The sequence below is a fragment of the Stomoxys calcitrans genome, chromosome 1 (assembly GCF_963082655.1).
Source record: "Stomoxys calcitrans chromosome 1, idStoCalc2.1, whole genome shotgun sequence".
Classification (NCBI taxonomy): domain Eukaryota; kingdom Metazoa; phylum Arthropoda; class Insecta; order Diptera; family Muscidae; genus Stomoxys; species Stomoxys calcitrans.
This window is the reverse complement of record NC_081552.1, coordinates 70,137,667-70,156,455: the sequence shown is the minus strand read 5'-3', so window position 1 is coordinate 70,156,455 and position 18,789 is coordinate 70,137,667. Positions and strand designations below refer to the sequence as shown.

General features: G+C 36.5%; 1 protein-coding gene across 5 annotated transcripts in view; it reads right to left on the bottom strand.

The window, feature by feature from the left end:
* Positions 1-605: 605 nt before the first annotated feature.
* Positions 606-18,789, bottom strand: part of LOC106093621 (peroxisomal biogenesis factor 3) — a 47,155-nt gene continuing 28,971 nt past the window's right edge. For 3 of the 5 annotated variants that reach the window (XM_013260717.2, XM_013260716.2, XM_013260719.2), the window contains one exon: positions 606-2,583. In XM_013260717.2, the coding sequence (XP_013116171.1) occupies positions 995-2,125 (1,131 nt within the window). In that variant the 5' untranslated portion in view covers positions 2,126-2,583 and the 3' untranslated portion in view covers positions 606-994. Of the gene's footprint in view, positions 2,584-2,992; positions 3,183-3,237; positions 3,303-18,789 lie in introns of those variants that run through there. The other 2 variants (XM_013260720.2, XM_013260721.2) reach the window with 2 other exon arrangements.

Sequence of the window (18,789 nt, the reverse complement as noted above, 5' to 3'; positions counted from 1 at the left end):
CTCATTCATTTAGCCATATTCTGAAGAGTTGTCTGTGGCATTTTCATTGGCTGACAAAATGCTGTTTTAGGTCAACTTTCGTTACTATTTAAGTGAAGGGCAACTGTTTTCCGCCCCTGGGTTGATTTTATCCCCCTTCCTTTGCACTGGGCATAATATGCAGAAGTTTTAATCATTGGATGTGCGTTTTTCTGCTTAAATTGTCCAAACAAGCCGATGTATGTGACTCATTCGCGCGTCGTCTCAGCTGGCAAAGCGTCGACTCCTGCTGCCTCACTTTATCATACATTTTTTTCTGCCATTTTGGCTTCATTCTTGCTAGTCCACTATTTTCCTCTTGCTACACTACTGTTTGTTACCAGTTTACCATCTTCATCTCTACAGTGTGTGTCTGTGCTAGGTCAAAGCCATCTCCTGTTTGTTGTGGTAGATGAAACGTTAACTAATCTTTTGATTTCATAACAAATTTACCGTACCTTTTTTTTTTAAAAAACACTATGCGATCCATGATGTTAGTAAATTTGATTACAACAAAATACAAACATTTCATTACTTTATCCGATTTCCTTTAAGAGTCCTAATGATAAATAAACAAACATTTGCCATTAGATTATCCAATCTCCATATTTTTATATTTACTTTTGTACAGATTTGTTTTCTTGCTATTGTTATGTATGTAAAATGTGCTTCGGTTTGAGGAAATTATTAAGGATAAATAAAGGAATGGTAGGTAGTACATGGCAAAAGCCTTTTCTGTTTTATGTTAAAACCCATATTTAAGACATTTTAAATACAATGTTAAGAACTAAGACATGTCTATTGCCGTCATAAATATACGAGTTTAACATAATAAATCTCTGTGAAAATTTTATATTACATCAGCACTATTACAAACCCAAAAGCGCAATTAAAACAATACAAAATATTCCTTCATTCTCGATTTATATGGTAAAGCTAAAAAACGTTTTAATTTCGATTTGTTGCCCTACTCCGTTCACGCTGCTACTGAGGAGAAGGTTTCGTAAACATTGGCACCTAAAACTTTGGACTTCTCCGAGATCACATAAAATGTAAGCAGAGAAGTAGCTAGGTTCTGTGGACGAGTATTGCTGTCCACTCCTTTCGAGGTTAGGCCACTTACAATGGGTATGACTCGGGCCAGGGGTATTTGGACACTGTTAATGTTGGCAAAGTCACTTTTTTGGCTTGTTGAGACTGGTTGGCTTGTGTTGTTGGGGGTTAAATTGTCTTTGTAGTTTTCGGCTATAGCATCGACGGCCAAGGAGAAGCCCCTACATATGTTATTGGAACAAACACTGCTGGCATCATCACTTTCCAACAGATCCAAAGTTTCACTGAACATTTTCTGCAGCAAAGGTCCCCCACTTGCGTAGTCCGGCAACTGGGAGGGCAACAGGTATTTACACATTTTCGAACAGGGATCAGTTGAGGGGTCGCTGTTAATGGCCATTTGTAGAGACCAGAAGAGTTGTTCTGTATCGGCCAGACTTAATTTTTTGGTCAAAGGCAGTTGCCGCATTACCACATTGACTTTAGAACGCACCAAACGCACCAGCTCAGAGAGGCCACCTTCTTGAATAAAATAGCGTATCAAAGAGAGATACTGTTGCTTCAGGTCATCGTTAATTCTGGGATATTTGCTATTATTTGCTTTTGCATCGTTGCCGTTCGTTGTGTCGTGATACAAATAACCACCCAAGACATTCAGTTGCACCCTCAGAGCAACCACCAACATTGAAGATGCATATATGAAAGTGGTCAGACGGGTGAAGGATTCGATTTTCATTTCTTCCCACAACTGTAATTTATTTGCCGGATTTTCTCTTAGCTGTTGCAGGAGATCATCTGTGCTGCATTCGTGGATTATGGCCTGTATGAGTTCAGCACCCATACCCAATATGACCTGATTGCAGGTTCTCTCTGTGGACTCGAAATGTTGCATGCGACGACTTTTGTCCAAAAAATCTCTAGCCTGCTTCTCCTGCATTTCGATGAGTTTCTTTTGAGCATATTTGAAGATGAAAACTGTTCCTCCAACCACAATACCGGTGACAATAAATTTACGGCGATGTCGCGTTAAGAAATCGCGAAAACGGGACAGCATATTGATTAATTATTGTCTGGCTTCGGTGGGGCGACAATAACGATTATGACAACGATCTCTGTTGGCTCCGGTGACGTCTACAAAACAACTGTATACAACACACACAAATAGTTGTGAAATTTCTATTTTAAATTTAATGCGTGATATGATATTTAAACGTGGCACCACGCCAGTGTGTTTCTATTTTCATTGATGTTCTCTTTGTAGTGGTTGGCTCTGCTCTCCAGTTCATTCGTCTATGAATGTCCTGTGGGCAGGGAAGGCATTGCTTTAGTTGTTGTGATACCTGAGCACAAACGGCGATGGCGGGCGGGGGCGGGTGTGTAAAATACAAATGTGTGTGGGATTTATAGCAAGTGTTTAGACTACTTTCTTTCTGTGTCAGTTGCTGCCGAAAAACAATTTCAGGTTGTTACTCCATGGAATGTTGCGTTTGTAATGATTGCTCTGGTCTACAGCTGTAAAGAGAATAAGAACAGAAAAATTAAATTAATAGACATTTTCAAATATCTCTTATAGAGAGGAAAATCAAATGGAATCAAATCAAATAATCGAACGAGGTGTTTTTTTTATCCGTTTTTATACCCTAACCCACTACTGTGGTACAGGGTATTATATCGTAGTGAATTTGTTTGTAACATCCAGAAGGAAGATAGATAGACCCATTAATAAGTATACCGATCGACTCCGAACCACTTTTTGTTTCGATCTAGCTATGTCCGTCCGTCCGTCTGCCCGTCTGTCTGTCTATCTGTCCAACCATGATAAATTGTAATCGAAGTATAGATCGCAATTTGCTCAGACGTCTTTTTTTCTAGATTCGAAGCCTATTGAAAATGAAAGAAATCGGTTCAGAATTTAATATACCTCCCGTATATATGTTCGTCTGATTCGGACTAATACAACAATAACATCGTCATTTGGTAACCGATTCTCACGAAATTTTGCACGAGGGATTCTCTAATGGTTGGTGAATTTGAAGGAAATCAGATTTCGGTATAGATCAGTTCAGACGTAGATATTAATCTCTAATTTTTTATTTCATTTTTTCAGACAGTGTAACATGAAGCCACGCAGTGGCCAATTTAAACAAATTACAAAGAACTAACTACCCCTTATGTTTAATATACAAAATATATTATACTAATGACTTAAAAACTAAGATGACTTAAGCACTTAGATAATGACTTAAAAAACAAATAAAGTAATTTGACAAATAAAAAAATTTTGTTATATGACAAAATTTTGAAGTTCCCAACTAGATGATAAAAAAGAGAAAAAAGTAAACATATTTGAATGTATGTATATATATACGAGGGTCGCCTTTTATATTCCGGGATTAGAGAACACAAAAACAAATATTAATCATCGAAAATCGCTTTATTGTTTTTCAAAATATTCCCCATTAAGATCATTAAACTTTTGCATGCGTTTGAACCAATTGTCGAAGCACTTTTGCCACTCTGATTGAGGTATCTCCAAAAAATGCATTCTGAACGCATCAACCGCTTCTTCAGATGTCAAAATACGTTGACCTCTCATTTTATATATTACGTACGGGAATAAAAAGAAGTCATTCGGTGGCAAGTCAGGACTATACGGCGGATGACTCATCAAATCGATGTTATAAGTGCTCATAAATGCAGTTGTTTCGTATTTTTGGAACATTTCTGTCGACCTACCGACAGATTTTGTTGGCGGTTAAATGTTCATGCTATATTAAATGTATGCTGGTCCCACAAATGCCTAAGGTTGTCTCAATCTCACGATAGATCACATGATAATCTTGCAATATCAGTTGGCGCACAACATCAATAATTTTGGACAACTGATTTTGGACGATCTTTACGAAATTCTTCTTGGAGTAAACTACGACCTCGGTTGAATTGACCATACCATCGATAAACATTGGTCCTTGATGGAGCTTCATCGCCAAAAATTGAATTAATTTCATCGATGCACTTTTGTTGAGTTAATCCACGTCGAAAGTTGTAAAAAATAATCGCACAAAAATGTTCACTATTTAATTCCATTTTTTAGGCGAGATGAATCTTTTAAGTTACTGTAAACAACACAAATAGCGTTCGTATGTCAAAACGTTCTGAGTCCGTATAACCTCATAAATTTCAAGCTTTACGATAGAGTTGTCAGTTGGCAGATTGCAACACAAGGCTTGTCCAATCCCGAAATATAAAAGTCAACCCTCGTATAAGTAATTCATTGAGGTGAAATTATCAAAGAGGACTACCGTTTGAAACTGTTGACAAACAACGGAGTAATCTTTTCGATAGGTCTTATCTGATATCGAGAAATCCTTTAAGTTATTAGGAAGACAGTTGTATAATCTGGCAATTTTAACATGAAATGATTTGCTCATATAACCTCTGCCAATAGGAACGATAATCTGATTTCGTCGCGTACGACTACGAGGAAACGGGATGATTGTGCTTTGAATATTTTGTGGAAAAATATCAGACATTTGAAATCACTAAACTTTAGTAGAAACATCCCAAAAATCGCTCAACATAAAATCGCTAGTATAAACCCTCTAAGGTTTTCAGCCGTAGTTGCACAAAAATCTCAATACAATAAAGATTATGTGGCATTATCAAAGCATGTGGAAGTCTCTCCTGAAATGGAAGTGGTAACATTAGAACACAGTTGTATAGCTGGCGTAGTGCTCCATTAGTTTGACTAACTACTCTATCAATATGCACATCAAATAAGAGTTTGTCATCAATGGTGACACCCACCCAAGCATTTCAGATTATGTATTGGGTTGCCTAAAAAGTAATTGCGGATTTTTTAAAGGAAAGTAAATGCATTTTTAATAAAACTTAGAATGAACTTTAATCAAATATCTAATTGCCATTTTGTTCGATAACCTTTTGCCATATTCCTGGCAAATTTAGTATTCCACGCTCATAGAACTTCTGGCATTTATCTGCAAAAAACTGAACCAAGTGCGATTTTATAGCCTCATCATTGCCGAAAGTTTTAACATTTAAGGAGTTCTGCAAAGATCGAAATAAATGGTAGTCTGATGGTGCAAGATCAGGGCTATATGGTGGATGCATCAAAAGTTCCCAGCTAAGCTCACTCAGTTTTTGGCGAGTGACCGAAGATGTGTGCGGTCTAGCGTTGTCCTGGTGGAATATGACACCTTTACGATTGACCAATTCTGGTCGCTTCTCCTTGATGGCTGTATTCAATTTGTCCAATTGTTGACAGTAAACATCCGAATTAATCGTTTGGTTCCTTGGAAGCTGCTCAAAATATACCACACCCTTCCAATCCCACCAAACAGACGGCATAACCTTCTTTTGGTGGATATCAGCCTTTGAAGTGGTTTGAGCTGGTTCACCATGCTTGGACCATGATCGTTTTCGACTAACGTTGTTGTTTCGATACATGTGGTACCCAAATATCAAGCTTTTTCACCAGTCCAAGACTTTTTATGTGATAATGAACAGTTGATTTTGGTATATTTAACTTCTCTCCTATCTCACGCTCAGTTACATGACGATCCAATTCGATTAATGCTTAAAATTTGCTTAAATTTTGTCAACGCCGCCTATATGAAAAATCAGCAATTACTTTTTGGGCAACCCAATACAATGTACATATGTATTATGTACAGTTGAATGCCGGGATGAGTAGAGAAAAGTAAAGCCTTAGCCTTAGAAGCATTAACAGATAAGCGGTTGGAACTCATCCAATTATGTAACGAACTTGTTACGAAATCAATCTTGGCTTGTAAAACATCAATGTTATTAATATCGCCCCGGAACAGAAACTGCATAAGAAGTCAAAAAAAAATGTGTCAAAACACTCAAAGAGGTTTGTAAACTATTGTATGAAATTTTTTTTTTCCTTTTCTTCGTTTCATTTTAAAGGTATTGTTTTTTAAAATCACTTTTCATTACCCTTCATATTGTTGTAAATAGCAAATAAATACTTATAGATTTAACTCGTTTTGAAATACTCATATGTATGTTAACATAGTAGGCTTTGCCCATAGCATGCTTTGTTTATATTCATCATTTGCTTATAAGTAACATAGTAGCCTTTGCTTTTAAGTAACATAGAAGCCTTTGCTTTGATGTGTTTGTATTCTGTTGCGAGGAATATTTGAATTTTGTCTTCTCATTTTAGTCTTAATAAAACTTTCATTCTATTCACATTAAACATTTGTGCGTGCACATTATTTTGGAAGGCTATCAATTTCTCACAGGTTATGGGCCCAGAACGCATCAGCTGCGCGAATTAAAAAGTTAAAAACTAAATAGTGTGCAAAAATGAGTTATACGAATGTGAAAATCGAGCCTCTTGGAAAAGACAATTTTGATACGTGGAAAATTCAGATTGAGGCATTGCTAATAAAGAATAATGCATGGAAATATGTGGATGGAAGTTTTCCGAAGCCAACGGAACCAGCAGACAAAGTAGCTGAATGGGTAGCTGAGGACAGCAAGGCAAAATCGGATTTGATTTTGTCGATAGCTCCAGCGGAATTGAAGCAGATCAAAAACTGCAAGACATCCAAAGATGTTTGGGATAAATTACATGGAATTTATCAATCAAAAGGTCCGGCTCGTAAGGCAATGTTGCTGAAATCTTTAATTTTGTTGAAAATGAAGAATGGAGAGGACGTCAGGGACCACATAAGAAAGTTTTTCGATATTGTGGACAAAATTAATGAAATGGAGCTGAATATTATCGACGACTTGCTGACAATTTTGCTTTTGTACAGCATACCGGATGAATATGAAACATTCAGGATAGCCATTGAGACTCAAAATAATCTGCCAGATCCAGAAACGTTAAAGGTAAAACTTCTGGAAGAATTCGAGGCCCGGAAAAGGAACGAAAACGAAGAGCAGACAGACGCAATGTTTGTGAAGAAACCGGCGAAGAATTTGAAGAAGAAAAATGAAAGTACAAGGCCAAAAGGTGAGACGTTTAAATTTTCCTGTTATTCGTGTGGAAAAGTTGGACACATGGCCAAAGATTGCAAGCGGAAGAATGGAAATAAGAATGCCAATGGAGAAGGTAAGAAACATGAATCATCCAACAGTGCTCAAGTGGCGATGCTTGCAAGGAGTGGGAGAACCCAATGGTGTTTGGATTCGGGCGCATCATCACATATGTGCTCTGACGAAGATAAATTTGCGAAAATTTATAAATCAACAAATAACACCGTACATCTAGCCAACAACGAGTCTACGAGAATTGAAGGAAGCGGCAATGTTATCATGAAGTCCAAAGGTGGTTGCACTGCAAGATTGGAAGAGACCTTGTATGTTCCTGATTTACGTTCGAATTTGTTGTCCGTGGCAAAAATGACGGACCATGGATTTGAAGTAAAGTTTTCGAAGAATGCAGCTGTGGTTATAGATCCAAAGACGAATGTGCAATACATGAAAGCGAAAAGGGACAAAAATTTATATTACGTCGAAGAATTATGCGAAGAAAATTGCCGTAGTGCTGAAGCAAATAATCTGTTGGAATGGCATGAACGTTTTGGTCACCTTAACGAAAATGACTTGAAGGAAATCATCAGAAAGGAAAAGGTAATTGGCATAAATTGTAATACTAATGTAAATTTGGGTATGTGCGATACATGTGTAAGGGGAAAGCAGACTCAAAGACCATTTCCCAGATCTGAGACAAAATCAACAGAACTGCTGGAGTTGATACATACCGACGTATGTGGCCCGATGAGGGTGAATTCGTTTGCAGGAAGCAGATATTTTTTGACTTTCATTGACGATAAATCAAAATGGTGCGAGATATATTTCCTGAAAAAGAAAAACGAGGTGGCAGAGAAATTCAAAGAATTTAAGAATTATGCTGAAAAAAGAACTGGACGTAAGATAAAAGCCATTCGATCTGACAACGGCACAGAATATACGAACAACAGTTTCCAGAATTACTTAAAGAATGAAGATATTAAACATGAATTTACGGTAGAATACACCCCTCAGCAAAATGGAATCGCCGAACGGAAAAATCGAACGCTGGTGGAAATGGCCCGTTGTATGATGATACAATCCGGCCTAGCTCCAAGTTTCTGGGCAGAAGCTGTATCCACAGCAAATTACATTCGTAATAGATGTCCATCAAGAAGTTTAAATGGAGAAATACCATTCAAAATGTGGATTGGGCGTAAACCCGTGGTGAGTTATTTTCAAAAGTTTGGTACAACAGCATATATGCTTGAAAAGTCAAAACGCCATGGCAAATTTGAATCGAAATCAAATAAATGTATATTCATTGGATATTCTGCGAAATCGAAAGCTTATAGATTATGGAATCCAAAGACCCGTAAGATGGTGTGCTCTCGAGACGTAAGGTTTGCGAATGCGTATGGATCTGAAAATAACTACTCTGATTTCGTTGATATCGAATTACCACAACATGAAGCAGTCGAATTCCAGCCAACAGAAGTTCCAGAAAACATGGTGCCAACAGTAGAAGCAATTCAGAATGACATCATCAAAGTCCAAGATGAAACCAGTACGGAAGAAATTGTTGAACTAGAAAATTCTTCTAGTAACAATGATGATAATGAAGAATTTCATACTCCACAAGCAATGAAAAGAGGTCCTGGAAGACCGAAGAAGCTGCTTACTGGGAAAAAGGGAAGGCCACGGAAAATTTACAACGATGTTTGTGAAACTGAACCGGAAGATGAAAATCAAGAAACAAATGTTGCAAATATGATGGACGACAGTGAACCAATTAACGCCGAAGAAGCATTGAGAGGTCCGGAAGCCACAAATTGGAAAAATGCCATGAAGTGTGAGTATCAAGCACTTCGAAAGAATAAAACTTGGACAGTGGTAGATCTCCCGAAAGGACAGAAAGTAGTCGATTGCAAATGGGTATTGAGAAAGAAGTACACGGCAGAAGGAAATGTTGAGCGCTATAAAGCTAGACTGGTAGCTAAAGGTTTTACTCAAATGCCAGGTGTGGATTTTAACGAAACATTCGCACCCGTTGCTAGAATTGGGTCCATCCGTTTAATAATGGCCTTAGCTGCAGAATTGAAGCTCGACATATACCAACTTGATTTTGTAACGGCGTATCTTAATGGTGAAATCGAAGAGACCATTTACATGAAGCTGCCAGAAGAACTCACATATATTCTGTGCGAGAAAGAAATGCACGAGTATAGAGGTGAAAAAGTGTGTTTGTTACGAAAAGCACTTTATGGTCTAAAGCAATCTGGCCGACAGTGGTACAAGAAACTGGATGAGAAACTTCGGAATCTGAACTTGAAACCATTGGACTGTGATCCGTGTGTCTATATATCAAAGCAAGGGGAAGACATCACTCTTGTAGCAATTTATGTAGACGACTTGATAATTGCAACCAATAGCGAAAGGAAATGGATTCATATGAAATCGGAATTAGCAAAATCTTTTGAAATGAAGGACTTGGGTAGACTGAACATGTGTTTGGGAATAGAATTTCGCCAAAATCCAGAAACCAAAGAAATAACAATGTCACAAAAGAAATTTGTTCAGACTGTGCTGAAAAGATTCAACATGATGAATTCATGTTAGTACTCCTTTAAATAGTAGTTTAAAACTATCCAAAGACATGTGCCCTAAAACCGAAGAAGAGAAAGCTGAAGTGAAAAATTTGCCATACCAAAATCTAGTTGGATCACTAATGACTTAAATACGCAAAAACAAAAACGAAAAAATAGATATAGCACATATATGTATCGCCAGATTTTGACTTCTGACGCCGTTGCAGGCGCATTTATCAACCAATATTTTGCACAAGGCTTTTGCTTTTGGTCGATCGACTCTGACATGGATATAGCCTCCATCAGGGACATAGCACATAGCAAGTGGGGGGGGGGGGGGGGGGGCTCGAGCCCGATCCCACCGCAAATTGATTTTGTCGAAAGAAAAAAATTAAATTAAATTTATTCTAAACAAAAAATTTCAGTAACCTTTTTTTAAAGATTACATTTAAATTAAATTTTTTCTAAAGACAAAATTTTTATAAGATTTTTCTAAAGACTAAATTGTAATGAAATTTTTTTAAGGACTAAATTTCAGCGAAATACTCTCTAAAGACAACCTAATTTCGAGATTACTTTTTTAAATCCAAAATTTCCAATCCAAATTTGATGAAATTTTATAGTATCACAATTCAGAGAAATTTTATTGAAAAATTTGCGTAATTTTTAAAATTGAAGAATTTTGAATTTTAAAAATTTTTGAAAAAAAAAGCCCTACAGCAAAAAAAAATCATTTTCTTAAAATTTTAAAACCATTCGGAAGAAAGCTGGATTTAATGATTTTGGTATAAAATTGCACCTGCTGTCCGAAGAACTAGGATTATTGCCGTAAATTTATTTTTTTTAATATAGAAACCATCAAATGCAACAAGACAGAAATCTCACTCCTAAGAATTTTGAGACATTTTTTCGTTTGATTTTTGGGATATAAAAAATTGCCGACTTTCGGCAAGCCAATTTACCACCAAAAATTGACGGAAAAAATGTTTTAACTGATTTGAATCGTTCACTTTACACCAACCAAAATTTCATTACGATACCTCTTTCCTAACTCGAGCTACAATTTTTATTTTTCGTCGTTAATGAGTTAATGCAAATCTTTTAAAGACCGAATCGCAATGTAATTTTTGCAAAATTTTAAATTTTTTTTTGATTGTTTTACATGAAAAGTTATTAAAAGTTTATTTAAGCCAAATCTTCACAAAATTTTCTTGCCAAAATTTTTTTTATAAAAATTGTTGCGAAAGACATGCATTAAACAAAAATGTTTCTAAAAATTTTACCCTAAACCACATTGGGTACGAAGGCTTAAAATGTACTTAAATTTGAAATGTAAAATTTCGACCAAAATCCCTAAATATTGCGGGAGCCATTGAGCGAACCGTTTTCAAAGCCCTAAAAGTTGTTTGTAGCCACATTTTCATGTGGAGGTGGCACGCTCGTTCCGGTCCAAAGGACCAATCGCCGCGGGAACAGGGTGGCTATTGGTTATTTTAAGGCGCCAATAACTCGCCTTGTCATATAGAGCATCATAAGTACTCAGAATTTATGCAAGAGCCGGTGCCGCCTGACCTCTCACTGAGATTCTCCACTTGATGCCGCTGATTGTCCGCAACTGCCGTTGCAGCTTCTCCGTATTGAACATTCCACTATCCGCAACATGTGGACGCGCCCGGTAGCTCGCAGCTAAGCTTCTCGTGACAGCAATGAATACCACACACATGGGACCTCAATGCTCCAGCCTGTGTGATGCTCACAGCTATCCTGTGCCAGGGGGAGATAGGTATATATGGGAGCTATATTAGATTATGGACGGCTTGGGTCGTACTTAGCACGGTTTTTGAAAGTCATAAACAAACACTTCGTGAAAATTTTCAGCCAAATTGGTCAAAAACTGAGGCCTCATCTATTGAAAGCCAAATCGAAGTACAACTTTGTATGAAATTTATCCAATCCCATCTTATGGTGGTGGGTATAAAAAGATTAATAACTTTTGTTGATGCAGGCAAATGCAACTGATACTTCTACAGGTTTAAGAATATACTTTTTATACCCTCTACCATAGGATGGGGGTATACTAATTTCTTCATTCTGTTTGTAACTAATCGAAACATTCGTCTGAGACCCCACAAAGTATATACATATATTCTTGATCGTCTTGGCATTTTATGTCGATCTATCTTTCGAAGGAGTAAAGAAAGCCGTTTGAAATTTTGCACAAATACTTCTTATTAGTGTAGGTCGGTTGGTCCGGTCCGTAACCTGATATAGCTGTCATATAAACCGATCTTGGGCCTTGACTTCTTTAGCCTCTAGAGTGCGCAATTCTCGTCCGATTGGAATGAAATTTTGCACGACGTGTTTTGTTATGATATCCAACAACTGTGCCAAGTATGGATCAAATCGGTCCATAACCTGATATAACTGTCATATAAGCCGATCTTGGGTCTTGACTTCTTGAGCCTCTAGAGGGCGCAATTCTTATCCGATTTAAATGATCCGATTTAAATATCCGATTTGGCTGAAATTGGCAACGCTATGCCCGAATAGTCGTGTGTTTAACAGCAGCTGATCATTTTTATTATTTTTCTCCGGCTTAACTTTGTTTACGAACTTAAATTATGATTGCTCTGAAAATCTGAAGATAAATTTACTTGGAGTGAATGAAATTAATTGAAATAACTGCCGTAAAGTGTTAAAAAAACACATATCTTTTTCGTGTTGTTTTGCATTGCATAATTAAATTGTTGGCGAAATTATAAAAACAAAACTGTTGCTGAATTCATCTTTAACTGTGTCGTTTTTGCCATCTCTTTTGCGCTGTCTTTCTACTCAATCTAAGCTGAGTTAATTTTTCACCATCTTCTTGTTGTTGTTGCTGCGGTTGTTTTGTTGACAATAAAGATGCCGGGTGCTGCTAAGGTGATTTGTGTTGCTTGCAATGAAACTATTGCTAAAAATGGAAGCATAAGATGCCGTATTTGTTCTGGCTGGCTTCATGCATCTTGTGCAAAGCTTTCCGAGAAAGATCTCATTGCACTTAAGGCAATTAAGGTGTCTGCTTTTATTTGCACCACCTGCGAAGGTAAAATTGGTTCTAGTGGCTGTAGCAATGATGGTGGTAGCATTGCTGGTGATATTCGTGCGCTCAATGAAAAATTCGATGATTTTTTAGCTGGCAATCGGGATGAACTGAATTCCATAAAGACTGTTCTGGGTGAAATAAAGACAGAGATGTCTTCCTGCTTGAAAGCGATAAAATCTGACATTGACACATGCAATAAACGTATCGATGATGTTGCTTCGTCTTGTTCAACTAAAATTGCGGCTTTGGAGGTTGGAATGAATATTTTGCATCGGCGTATTAATCGCACGGACATAGTTATTGATGGTCTACCTACAAACTTAAAAGATTTGTATGCTGTTGTGATTGCATTGGGAACATTCTTTAAGATACCTATAACGAGTAATGATATTAACAATGTTTGCTACATGCACAATCGTAAGCTGATACTTGTTAAATTTAACTCTGTGCAACTTCGAGATTCAATTATGAGGGAATATTTTGCGACTCGAAGTCTCAAAGTTAGTGACGTAAATGGTGAGGAAAGTGGTAATATAAACAGCAGAGTGTATCTAAATGACCATTATACTCCTGCTGCTTCTCAACTTAATGCCGTATGTAGGAACCTAATGCGTAAGAAGTTGATCACGAAATACAGAGTGCAAAATGGTGACAAACTCAAAGCTAAGTTGTGGCTTTTGGATGGTACTGAAGTTATCCGTGACCTAAACGAATGTTCTTCGCTCCTTCAAAATGGGACCTCAGTATATTAATAGTATTTTATTTTTTTTTACTTCTAAAGATTTATTTTTGTAAACCTCGATTTAACAGATTTTTTTTTTAACTAAAATATCTACGTTACCCATTTTTTTATTTATTTATGCATTTCGTTAAATCTTGGTTCTCTTCATTGTTTTCATTTGATTTTCTTCCTGCAATTTCATAATTAATTTTCTTATAACTAAAGTATTATATATGATCTCATAATAATAATAATGATTAGCTGATTGTATGAGTGGTTTTTAGTATGATTTTTAGCTTCATATTAAATTTTTTTAGATTTTTAATTTTTCCTGTTTGGTTCCCCACCTTGTTTGCATTAACTTTTATAATTTTTGATGTCTTTTGATATAAACATGGGTCCTGTAGTTAGCAGTCACGCAAATATTAACTCTTTTTTGGGCGCGTCTGTTGGTAAATTTTATGTCGGCCACCTTAACTGTCAGAGTATTAGACCTTCCCCCAATTCCGTAAAGTTTGATGAACTGAAATCGATATTATCCGGTTCCCGATTTGATATTTTTGCTATATCTGAAACGTGGCTTAAACCAGTTGTTTCCAGTAAGGCTGTCAGTATCCCTGGCTACAAATTTTATCGAAATGACCGCGAGAATATGAGGGGCGGTGGAGTAGGAGTTTATGTATCTAATACGATCAGACATAAGGTTATTTTTCGTGCTTTTGCTTTGGGTAAATGCGAATCTCTTTTCCTTGAGTTGTGTTCAGGGAGTACAAAGCTTCTATTTGGAGTAGTTTATTTGCCTCCAGTTGGAGATCCTGAGTCCTTTGAGGAACTGCACTACAACTTGCTTTTGAATTATACAAAAGTTATTATTGTTGGTGATTTCAATTGTGATTTGTTCAATTTATCAAGATCTGCCTTATTGCGTTCCTTATGTACCAGACTTAACCTGTCTATTGTGCACAATTCCAGGCCCACCCATTACAGTGTTGGTCATAGGACGACATCTCTGATTGATTTCATGCTGGTGGGTGTGAATTCTATGACTTATCACTCCAATCAGGTACAATGTCCATCTATCTCTCATCATGCGCTAATTTTTTGTTCATTTGATTTTGATTTTGCTTCGTGTGAAGAGATGATAGAGTTTCGTGATTATGAGAATATTGACTGGGATGGTTTGTTACAATGCCTATCTGTATTTGACAGTGCATCCTTTTTCTATAGTTCTGATGCCAATGATTTGAGTGAGCGTGTTGCTTTGCTCTTTGGAAGTCTTTTCACTTTTGTACCTGTCGTCAGGAGAAGGATTCGTAGGTATGGTGAGGAATGGATGAAATCTAGAGATGTTTTAGATGCTCAGTTCCTGAGGGACTTGTCTTTCACAGCATTCCGCCAAGAAAATACACCTGAGAACTGGAGAATATTTTGTAGATATAGGAATAAGGCTAAATCCATCATACGTAGGGAAAGGCGAAAGCATTATTCAAAGCATTTTGGAAATTTAGATGCTAAGGGTTTTTGGCGTTTTATTAAGGGCTCGGGATGCTTTAATGATGATACCTTTAATTATGATGGTGATGTGAACACACTTAACAATTTTTTTGCTACCAGTGTTCAATCTGGCCAGGGTTTTAATGTTGATTTTCAATCATTTCAAGATTTTGAAAATTCATTTTCATTTAGATGTGTTCATGTGGACGATATTTCGGCGGCTTTAGCAAGGATTACGGCAAGGTCGGTTGGTGTTGATGGTATTCCTATCAAATTTTTAAAGCTTCTGTTTCCCTATACATCCGATATAATTCAACATTTATTTAATTCTATTTTAATGACTTCTGAGTTTCCTTCTTCATGGAAGACTGCGCGTGTGGTTCCTATACCTAAAACTTCTGTTATTCATAGTCCAGAGGACTTAAGGCCTATCTCGATTCTTCCGGTTCTTTCTAAGGTTTTCGAACATGTTCTTAAGGAGCAGTTAATGATGAGTACCAGGCGCAAGATATTTGACTCTCAGTATGCGTTCCGTTCAGGTCATAATACCACTTCCTTGCTGCTTCACCTAACTGAATCGATAAGGAATGATATTAATAATGGTAAAGTGAGTGCTCTTCTGTCTCTTGACTTGACGAAGGCTTTTAATTCTATTTGTTTTGGGACTATGATAGACAAGTTGAGACGTAATTTCGGGTTTTCAAGGTCTGCTTGCAAACTTGTGATGTCGTACATGTTTGGGAGGACTCAATTTGTTGATTTAAACGGGATTAGATCTGAAGTTATTTCTCTATCTTCCGGTGTGCCTCAGGGCTCGGTTTTGGGGCCTCTACTTTTTATACTATACATTAATGACTTTTCTGAGTTCCTTGGACCTAGCCTGTGTAACACTTTTCTTTTTGCTGATGATATATATCTTCTTTTTAGTGCAGATCGCGATTCTGGCAGTCTTTTAGAGTCTAACATTAATACTTGCATTAATCGGATCTTATTGTGGTCTAGTCTCAACTCGCTTTCCATAAATCCCTCGAAAACTAAAGCTATTCTGTTCGGTTCACAGGTGCAATCTGGGTTTGAAATTTTTGTTCAGAATTCGCGGCTGGCCTTTGTTGATAGGCTTACAGCGGTCAAAAAAAGTATTCATCATTCAATGTTTTTTTTTTAATCAGTCTACAAAAGACAATTGGAATAAAAACATATTAAACTAATGATGCAGTAGTGCTTGTGTGATATATATGTACACAATTTCATTGTTTTTAAAGAAAAAAATAGTATTTATTGGAACAAAAAGGGCCATTTTACAGCTGAACACAAAAAATTAAACAAAAAAAGTATTCATCATTGCAAAAAAACAAAAAAATAAATAACATAATTTAAAAAAATTAATACTTTGTTATTCGACCACCGCGTCTTATAACTTCTTTTAAACGGTTTGACATCGATTGGACTAATTTAGCGGTTATATTTTGGTCTATATTAGTCCATTCCTCCATTATCACCTGTTGCATTTGACTCTTGCTCGAAAAATTGCGCGTTCTCAATTTGCGTTCGAGATGTTCCCAAAGATGTTCAATTGGGTTCAAGTCGGGACTTTGAGGAGGAGTTTTAATGACTTTGGGGCAGTTATACAGCATCCACATCTTGGTATTTAAAGCAGAATGTTTGGGGTCATTATCTTGATAATATTGAAAGTTATTACCAAGCCCAAGTTTTACAGCACTATCTTTTAAATTCCTCTTTAAAATGTCAATGTAATACTTATGATCCATTACTCCATTAATAATTTAATAAGATTTCCCGCTCCTGAAGCCGCCATACACCCCCAAACCATTAAACCACCTCCACCATGTTTTACAGTAGCAACTGTGTTTCGTTCTTCAAGCTCTGTATTTGGTTTTCTGTACACTATGACCTCTCCATCGCACCCAAAAAGATTAAACTTGCTCTCGTCTGCAAAAATGACTGTTTTCCAAAATGATTCGGGCTGTTTTACATACATTTTTGCGATGTTTAGCCTTTTCACTCGGTTTATTTTATTTATAAAGGGCTTCTTACGTGCAGTTCTTCCTCTGTAACTATGCCTTTTGAGTGTATTTCGAATTGTTTGTGTAGTAACTTCCTTCCCTAAATATTCCATAGTGTTTTTACGAAGAATGGTCGCATTTGTCTTCGGAGTTTTCTGAACTTGCCGCACTAGCCAACGCACATCTCCAACTGAAAGTGCTTTTGGTCGACCAGATCTTGGTTTATTGTCAACAGTTTTCGTTTCTGTCCACTTTCTGATGATGGATTGTATAGTAGATCGTGGTCTATTTAATATTTCACTGATAGTTTTTTGAGTTAAACCATTCCTGTGGTGTTTTATTATCAAAACTTTTACCTCATCAGAAACCTCGTTTTGCTTACGACCCATTTTGACAAAAACTATATTTTCAATGAAATTAAATATTTGCTGTCAAGGGCAAAGCCTCCTTTACTAAATAAAACAGAAAAGGGGGATTCCCAAATAATATTTGAATTTGACTTTGATGATAGCACATCAATGATGAATACTTTTTTTGTTCTGTTTTTGGTGTTATTATATAAAATTGCATTTTTTGCGCTAATTAAATTTATTTTTTGAATTTATTTTAAAACATATTACGAAAAATAAACTATTGCATAAAACTGCATTATTTGTTTACTTTAAATTTTCTTCAATTACCCAAAATAAGTGAATTTATTATCAATTTTGCTAATGATGAATACTTTTTTTGACCGCTGTAGATGCTTGGGAGTTACTATTGACAGGGACTTGAATTTTGGTATCCATATAGACATTGTTCATTCTCGCGTTTATGGTATTTTACGGAGGTTGTATTCTGCAGGTATTTATCTTCCATTAAGAGTTAAAGCCAGGCTTGCTCATGCCCTTTTAATGCCACAGATTTTATACGGGTTAGAAGTTGTGTCAGGAACATTTGACTACAATCTCCAGAAACTGAATAGGATTATGAATACTGTGGTGAGATTCGTGTACAATGTTCGTGTTCGTGATCATATTTCGAGGTTTGTCAGAGACTTTTTGGGAACATCTTTTCGCCGTTATGTTGATCTACGTAATACCATTTTTTTTTACAAGGTTGTTAAAAGTGGAGTGCCCGTGCCCTTATGCGGATATTTCAATTTTTCACGCTCGAGTAGAAGCACGCATATCATTTTGCCCCGTATATTCCGGTCTATATTTGAGAGATCATTTACAGTCCGTGTGGCTAGATGTTGGAATTTATTACCGGCTGAGTTACGGATTTTTTCACATTCTAATAATGTTTTTCGCCTTAAACTTATTGCCTTTTTCGCTTCTGATTCCACATAATTGTTTGCTTTGGGTATATTATTCTTGTTTTTTTTCTTTCGCTGCTAACATAACAAGGACATGTTTTAACTTTTAACTTATTAATTTTTAATTAAGTACATAGTAATGGCTGGGGAGCCAATTGAACAATTGAATTATTGCAAATAATCGTTGTAGATTATCGAGTTTGTTAATTAAGTATGTATATATAAGTTTTTCTATTTGGGAATGTAATCTTGGTAATACGTTTTTGGCCGCGAAGGCTTTGGTATTACTTTTGTTAATAAATAAATAAATAAATAAATAAATTTTGCATAACGTATTTTATTCTTACTTTCAACAACTGTTTCAGATAAGATTCAAATCGGTTCATAACCTGATATAGCTGCCATATAAACCGATTGACTTCTTGAGCCTCTAGAGGTCGCAATTATTATCCGATTTGCCTGAAATTTTGTACGACGGATCCTCTCATGACCATAGCCTGATA